General features: G+C 35.4%; 1 protein-coding gene across 1 annotated transcript; it reads left to right on the top strand.

The window, feature by feature from the left end:
- The first annotated feature begins 457 nt into the window (after positions 1-457).
- Positions 458-7,577, top strand: LOC149207231 (DNA polymerase delta catalytic subunit-like). Its single transcript, XM_089397970.1, has 16 exons — positions 458-577; positions 703-978; positions 3,470-3,535; positions 3,628-3,684; positions 3,797-3,884; positions 4,349-4,428; positions 4,607-4,720; positions 4,971-5,085; positions 5,224-5,396; positions 5,887-5,958; positions 6,164-6,238; positions 6,386-6,475; positions 6,610-6,770; positions 7,039-7,112; positions 7,229-7,316; positions 7,490-7,577. Exons 1-16 carry the CDS (start codon positions 458-460, stop codon positions 7,575-7,577), a joined length of 1,737 nt encoding a protein of 578 aa, XP_089254096.1.
- The last annotated feature ends 1,144 nt before the right edge of the window (positions 7,578-8,721 follow it).

The raw sequence follows: 8,721 nt of genomic DNA, 5'->3' as shown, positions 1-8,721 counted from the left end.
CATTCTATAATGGGACTTGCTTCTTCATGTGTTCATGAAACCCATGCCTCAGTCATAACAAAAATAATCTTCTTTTTCCTTTTTTTACATAAATTACATAGAATTGTGATTAGATATGTCATTATGAAGACCGAACCTAGTTACATATTTCAACATTATTCATCTGTTATTCCATCTTATTATTTATATTTGTGCCTTACAGGATGTTTCTAGGGTGACCCCAACAAGTATACAATCTGTTGGTATAGAGGGTCATGTTATGCCATCTACACCTAGACCAAAACCCCATAACATGCCCTTTACACAATCTGTTGGTATAGAGGGTCATGCTATGCCATCTACACTTAGACCAGAACCCCATAACATGCCCTCTACATCAAATGTGGATCTAGTCAGCATTCTCCCACCAGGACTAGAACAAGTTTCTTTAAGGAGTCTTATAGACTCACAAACAAGAATGTTAAGGCTCCTACCAGATATTCCTGCAAATGTTCAAATCAGACAAGAAATAATTGGACAAATTCAGTTATGGGAAATGTCATTGTTGGAGAGTGTAGCTCCTGCAAGATATCAACAGGTAAAATTATTTTATTTTTTTTATAATTTCATTTGTTAGGTTTAGGATCATTATTTTAGATATGAAAAATAGTTTCATATTTTGGTTGGGTTCTTAATAGTTCCACAATTTCATTGTAAATGCAGGAAGTAAGTGACACAGTGCCTAATGTATCTATAAGGGAACCTTCTTCAATCCCCAAGACTACAAAAATATCATCGGTGACCACAAAAGGAATGCAAGAAGTTACAATCTTGCTCACTTCAGAAGGAAATGTCTTGAAGGATGAAACAGGGTTGAAATTTTATCACTTTATTTTTCGTCGTGCAGAACAATTATTTGGAAATACCATCCAAATGGATTGGAGGAAACAAGCCAATGCCAGAAAAGAGGAACTATTTAAAGATGTAGTAATAGCATTGGTAATCCTGGATTTGATAAGGAACTTATTTTACAGATTGCAAGTAAATACATGCACTCAAAGAGGTCCAATTTAAGGACAAAGTTGACAAAAAACTTGATGTATCCACGTCCAGCTTGGATCACAGACCAAGTGACGTGGGATGAACTCATGAAAGATGCCAAGTTTAAGAGGAAAGTCCTCAGAAATCCAAACTATAGGCCATCTGCACAAGGAGGAGCTAAGAGATGCCTATGAGTTACAAGAAAAGCAACCCAAGCTAGGGTGTCAAAAATTGGATCTCACAAATTAGGCTTTGGTGGATATAATAGTATTCGTGGTGGTATGGTAAGTGATATTTCCATCTATTATATTTTCTATTTTAGGCAAAGTAACCATGGTCACGTTGAGTTAATTGTATCTTATTAGTTATTTTATCTTATAGATATGATTATCTTTGTTAATGTAGGTTCACCAGTTTCAAAAGGAAGCTTCAGAGGAAGACCTAAAATATGCTATATTACATGGTTCCCAAGGTCTTCACTAACACATGATAAATCGAGGGGAAAAAGAATTACTGGCTATGGATCCGAGGTTAGTTGTTTATAATATTATATGAATAATGCAATAAATCAATTGGAGGTTTTAATGCTATTATAACAAGTTAAAGTGTGTTGTGTATAGGAATCAGGTGAAACATCTGGGAGTGAGCATGGGGAGGAGATACAAGCACATGATGATTTGCTTGTTGCACAAAATCATCCAATAGTCATTCCTGAACCTTGGTAGGAAACCATTGTTGAATTTCAACGAATGGGAGACAGAAATAATGAGGAGGGTGTTCAACGTGATGAGCATTCCACACCCATAATTAATGTAGTGCCTCCCAAAAAGAGCACAAAAAGGATTGATATGTGTTAAATTTTAATAACTTGAACATGCATCGCTCTAACTTCTAAGGAGCGCACTAGGTTGTGAGGGTCCAAACATATACTAATTATGTGTGCAACAAAACAAATTTTGAAGATACTTTGTTTTTTTGATGAGTACTTACATATTATGGGCATCATTAAGACTGTTGCAGGTCATAACTTGTATTATTTGTTTGATTATGATCAATTTGATATGCTTATATTTGTGTTGTATGTAGATGACCTGGTCCTAAAAGTTAGTTAAAAAAATTCTATCCCATGGTGCAAGAAGAAACTAGCAAGTGAAGTTGACATGAAGGACATACACCTCATGTGTTATTTCTTGGTCTTGGAGCTTTGGCTGAGTTGAGGTGAGGTGGTCCTGGAATAGGGGTAAGTAAGCAATTGAGATTTTGAAGAAGTTTCGGATAATGGACAATAAACCATAGGCTACTTTTATGATACATATTTTGAAGTTATCAGTAGATTAAGATTCAAATTTGGTTGATTCATCAGCGTACAAAAAGTATATAGGTTCCCTAACATATCTGGTAGAATTTAGCAGTCAAATTGTTGTGTGCATGAGATCCCTTGTCTCACAAACAAGGGGGGCTCAGACACCAATTTATTGTCTAGCTTGGCTGCTAATATATGGTTGAGCTGAGGTTGCTACAAATATGCTCCATGGTCTGAGGTATGCTTGGTACTTAAAGGGCACACTGGCACAGTGCTTTGAGCTACTGCATGCTTTAGTGGATTTTGACAGGGCTAGAGATGCAGGTGGCAAGAAGAGTGATTCATGGTTTTGTTTCAGCTTGGGTTCAAATATAATATCTTTGTTAGGATGGGATACCCATGTGTGCAAGTTGAAGAAGTCCCTTTCTGGGCTAAAGTAGCCTCTTGTGCTTGGTACTCATGGATTTATGAGTACTTACAGATTATGGGCATCACTAAGACCGTTGCAGGTCCTAAATTTATTATTTGTTTGATTATGATAAATTTGATATGCTTATATTTGTGTTGTATGTAGATTACCTGGTCCTAACAGTTAGTTTAAAAAACTCTATCCCATGGTGCAATAAGAAACTGGCAAGTGAAGTTGACATGTATTATTTCTTGGTCTTGGAGGTTTGGCTGAGTTGAGGTGAGTTGGTCCTCCAACACATGTAAGTAAGCAATTGAGATTCTGAAGAAGTTTCGGATAATGGACAATAAACCCTAGGCTACTTTTATGATACATATTTTGAAGTTTTCAGTAGATTCAGATTCATATTTGGTTGATTCGTCAATGTACAAAAAGTAGATAGGTTCCCTAACATGTATGGTAGACTTTAGCAGTCAAATTGCTATGTGGATGAGATCCCAATACACTGTCCTAGTCATCCCAGCTGTATAATGCACAGTTGTATCGTTGTAACACTAGCATAGGCACCAGAAGCTATGCTACTAGAAAGGATTAAAAGTAAAGTAGGATGCTAAGACCTTAATGTCTTTGCATGTCAAACACTATACTGATACTTATTTCATTATTTACTTTTTAACCATCATATGCTAACCATTTTCGATGATGCTAAATTGAATGCTCTTTTTCCTGTTTCCTAGGGAATATTACCAGAGATCCTAGAAGAGTTACTGGCTGCCAGGAAAAGAGCCAAGGCAGACCTAAAGGTGGTGAACTAAGTGCTTCCTATGTTCATGTTACATGCTTGTATTTTTTCCACTTAGCATCTCAGTTTTTAACTTCCTGTAATCTTGTTTAGGAGGCTAAAGATCCTTTTGAAAAGGCTGTCTTGGATGGCCGACAATTGGCTTTGAAGGTAATTACAGCTTTGTCAAGTCTATATTAATTATGGCTTGGACATGGAATAAAAGTAAAACTAGGTATGCTGGTGAAACACATAAAATAGTTTTGACTGTGTGCACTTGCAGATCAGTGCGAATTCAATTTATGGGTTTACTGGTGCCACTGTTGGGCAATTGCCCTGTTTGGAGATTTCGTCGAGTGTGACGAGCTATGGTAATTTCATAGTTCTTCCATGGAAAAAAACATTAAATCCATGGACACCTTGATTCTCCCCTTGTTTTTCCTAGTTGTAATGTTATTGGTGCTTCTTTTACTTACAAGATAGAGATGCTTGCAGTCCTCTCTTATTCTATATATGCATGTATCAACCATTCACATTGATTATTTTTGGGCATCAATTATATCCATGTAATTCTTTTCTTCCTCCTGGCATAATGTTTTGGGTATGAACTGTAATTGACAATCTTGTACAAATAAGATCGAGTTCTTGAATTGCATTAATTAGTCATGTGTACTTGTACAACTAAGATGATATGCTTATGCCCTCTTATTATATTTTGATTACAAGTCCAATTTAATCTTTTGACACATTCTTTGTTCCATCAGACAATATCGATTTTACGTATTGTTTTAAAATTTCATATCATTAATCATCTCATTTTTTTTCCACCTATCAGGCCGTCAAATGATAGAGCATACAAAGAGGCTAGTTGAAGAAAGGTTCACAATAGTTGGTGGTTACCAATACAATGTTGAGGTAGACTATTATTTAGCAACTAAAGGCATTTGTAACCTTTTAACTGGATTAGTAATGACAGGAAGTACAGTTGTTGTATTGGTGATAGTCCAAGTTCTTGAAATCATAATGGGTGATATGATCCTAACCAAGATTTCTACTGTAAAGCTTGATATTATATTTTTATATTTGAATCTAGGTTGTATATGGAGATATAGATTCAATTATGATACAGTTTGGTGTACCAAATATAGAAGAGGCCATGACGCTAGGTAGGGAAGCCTCAGATTATATTAGTGGTACATTTACAAAGGTACAGTGTCAAGAATTTTAAATATCCATGAAGCCTCTAGAGTTGTTAATGATGTTTTTGTAGGGATGAATGTTTTAATATCACCTTTCTTTTTAAAACTAATCTTCTTTTGACATTCCACTTCCATGAGATCTTTGTAAATATGCATAGGACAAGATGATCAGTTATGCTTTTCTGTGGCTTATCTGCATCTGTTTAGTGCATCTTTGGCATCTAATCAGTGTGTTATTTAACATATGCTTTTATGCAGCCTATTAAACTAGAATTTGAAAAAATATGCTACCCATACTTGTTGATCAGCAAGAAAAGATATGTTGGGTTGTTGTGGACAAAGCCAAATGCTTATGACAAAATGGATACTAAAGGTGACAAACCTGATCTTTTTGTTTCAAAGACAGGCCTAAGTGTTTGTGAAGGCTCAAAATGCTCTTAGAAAAATAATTTATTTGATGCCTTCTTAATTATTAAATATTCTTGATCTTTTAAATATTCCATATCAACAGGCATTGAAACAGTGCGAAGGGAAAATTGCCTGCTGGTGAATAACTTGGTTATAGAGTGCCTTCACAAAATACTCATTGATCGTGACATACCTGGTGCAGTGCAGTATGTCAAGAACATTATTTCTGACTTGTTAATGAACAGAATGGATTTATCACTTTTGGTGATAACTAAGGTGAGAACAATGAATCCTTCTGCATGTTTATGACCAAATTTGTTTGACCATTTGTTACTTTTGAAATGGAGAAAATATGATAGGGGAAAGAGGAGATTTACATTGCGAGCAAGTCACTTATTACATATTCCTGGTTTCAAGTGTTAGAAGTATATACTATATACCTAGTTGGGGCAGGCCATGGAAGTTTTCTTTTTAAGTCTGTCATGTTTCTTCTCCCTACATTCTATACTTGGAAGGGATTCAGTCAATATTTACTGCTAGCAATGGGAGGAAGAAGTGTCAAGGGAGGCTCTTATACAATTGAAGAGAATCAAAACATGACAATATATAATATATCTGCATTTTTAATCTCATCCTGAGAAAAATTGATTATTGTTTAGTTGCAGCAGAAACAGATGTTTGCAAGTCATATCCTTTATCAAGGCTATCAACATATTCTTAAGGGCATTGTTGTTTGCCTGTGCTAACAATATCTTTGTTGAGTCAGGGTCTGACAAAGACTGGAGATGACTATGCAGTCAAGGTAGCACACGTGGAACTAGCTGAGCGCATGCGGAAGGTAAATACTGGAAATAACTTCTCAGAACAAGTATAATGAATGGTGCAATGCCTTCTGGTTCCATTTCAATTCTATCTCTCTATTTTTATTACTACAATGCATCTAAAGACTCTTGTAATATTTTGCTTTTTATTGACAATGAGTCCATTGTTGGATTTTCTAAATTGATGTCGTGTTTTAAAGCCAAGTTGCCCCTGGTTTACAGAGGTATGCTGCAACTGCTCCAACTATGGGTGATCGTGTTCCATATGTCATCATAAAGGCTGCAAAAGGTGCCAAGGTAATAATTAACCCCTTCTGTGCTCAGCATAAGTCTCGATATTGCACTAAAAAATGGTTATTTTAATTATTTTGTTATGTTTTATTTGGAGGCATAATTTACAGAGGGATTATGGATATAATGACTAATGTGTTTACTTGGGCTCAGGCATATGAGAAATCTGAGGATCCAATTTACGTACTGGAGAATAACATCCCTATTGATCCACAATATTATCTGGAGAATCAACTGAGCAAGGTGAAAGACCAAAGCATCATCACTTGCAGTTTATGCTCTTTTTGAAAATTTCACCAGTGTTTCAAATATATCTTGATAGATAGTAATTCTTTCTAGCTAAGTGTTTTTGATTAGTGCCTGTTTTTGCTCTGTAGCCGCTGTTGAGAATATTTGAACCCATTTTGAAGAATGCAAGCAAGGAGCTTCTTCATGGTAGTCACACACGAGCAGTTTCCATATCAACTCCTTCAAATAGTGGAATTATGAAATTTTCCAAGAAACAACTCAGTTGTATTGGTTGTAAAACACCTATCAGGTATTTAGTTAATACAAGTAGAGGGTGTCTTGCATGTGGTTTCCTTTCTTATAGTAGTGCACAATTGAGAGTAACTATTATTTCAGTTTGGCGCTTTAGAAAGCTACTAGGGTTCATCTTTTTGATGTGGAAAAATCTATGAGGTTGCATGATTCCATGCCTGCTCTCCTTGTAAGAAACTGTCTAGATTTCTTATAATAAGAATGTCTGGTTAGGTTGCTTCATACTGAAATTCATGATGTTACCTGATTTCATGTTGCCATTGCAGCAAAGAAGATCAGACACTTTGTTCACATTGCAAAGGAAGAGAAGCAGAATTGTATCATAAAATAGTTGCAAATGGTAAGCTGGTATTCTAATACCATTACTCTTTATTTGGAGAATTTAAAGTAGGCCTTGTGTCTCTTGTTCTTACCTAGATTTTCTATCATATGACACTAATATTTGATCAATGTCAGTGTGGGAATTAGAAATGCTCTTTGGTAAACTATGGACACAATGTCAGCAGTGCCAAGGCTCTCTGCACCAAGATTTTCTTTGCACAAGGTTTTTGAATGCTATATTTCAAGTATTACATTTTCATAACATGATTTAAATTTACATTATGGATGTATTTTGTAACATTTGTGTGATCATGTATTTGTTTTTAATTAATAGGATGTTTTTTTTGCAATTACTATCTCTTTTATACTTACATTAATGTCCTATCCTTATTGCAGTTGTGATTGCCCAATATTTTATCATAGGAAGAAAGCTCAGAAAGACCTAATTGAAGTAGAGGTACAACTAGAGCGCTGGCAATTTTGAGGATGCTGCCTGTGTAGCTTGTAATTTTTTGTATTATCGAATATTTTTGTTTTCCTGAATTTTCTTTGGTGTAGGTTTCTCTGATTTAATGGACCAGGGAATTTATTTGGTCCCTGAATTAGGATGAGCATGGTTTATTTATTGTACAGTAATTGTCAAGTCCTTGTTATTTAATGTTAACCAGTTCGATATATCTTTTCTCCTTGCAAATGAGATGGAGAAAAAGTCAAAATGGATACATACTTCCCAAGGCACACCCTATAAATGCAATGTGCACGCATATCCCAAATTTTAGGAGAGCACACACTATAAAACATAGATCTGCAGGCTTACATATGTATATCCAGACATGCATATAGTTGAATGGATGGATGGATGGATAGGTAGATAGAGATGGATACACAGATAGATTGGCAGGAGCAAATCCGAGCCAGAGAAGGACGCAAAAGGATAGGCACTACGCACAAAGAAGCCATCATATTTCTCCCTCTTTCAACAATTTATGCTAATTTGAAAACTTTACTGGTCATTGCATGATTGCACCCGTCAAATGAATAATCCGATGATGATTTGACAATTATACCACAAAATTAAAGGGTATATATTAGAAAGGCCCTTGGAACATTTCTCCCCATCCTCAAAGCAAATTCAGAGTCCCGTATGTCATCTTCATGATACTAATTAGAATGCTTAGATGACCAGCCTTAGCAATCACGATTCACAATGATCATGAATAGAACTGAACCAACCATCTATTGATTTGCATATCAATATTTTTCTGGCTGGTATATTGGATATAAAGTTCCTTGTGATGCTCTGCTCAACAAAAGTCATGCTACCACTCATATCTTTGGGCATTTTCTAATGAAGTGTGCTACTTGAAGCATACATTTTCTGACTTTCAACTTCTTGTGCACAAGAACATGGCCTTACCTATAGTGCCATTTTAACTTTTACAAAGCTGTCTATTCACATTTATTAGCAGGATTTTGGTTAACACCTTTAGGAGAAATCAAACTTGTTGCATTTTTTACATAATGGCATGCATAAATCAACTAGGGTTGTGTGAAATTATAATTATATTAACCTTAAGGTGAAAGAATTTTGTGGACCAAGAAAGGTTAGACTAATTGTTTTCAGTACA

The sequence above is a fragment of the Pinus tabuliformis genome, chromosome 1_2, assembly GCF_031772625.1.
Source record: "Pinus tabuliformis cultivar Carrire ecotype Pingquan chromosome 1_2, CPIR1, whole genome shotgun sequence".
Lineage (NCBI taxonomy): Eukaryota > Viridiplantae > Streptophyta > Pinopsida > Pinales > Pinaceae > Pinus > Pinus tabuliformis.
The sequence above is the reverse complement of the archived record's forward strand: the minus strand, read 5'-3'. Positions and strand labels throughout refer to the sequence as shown.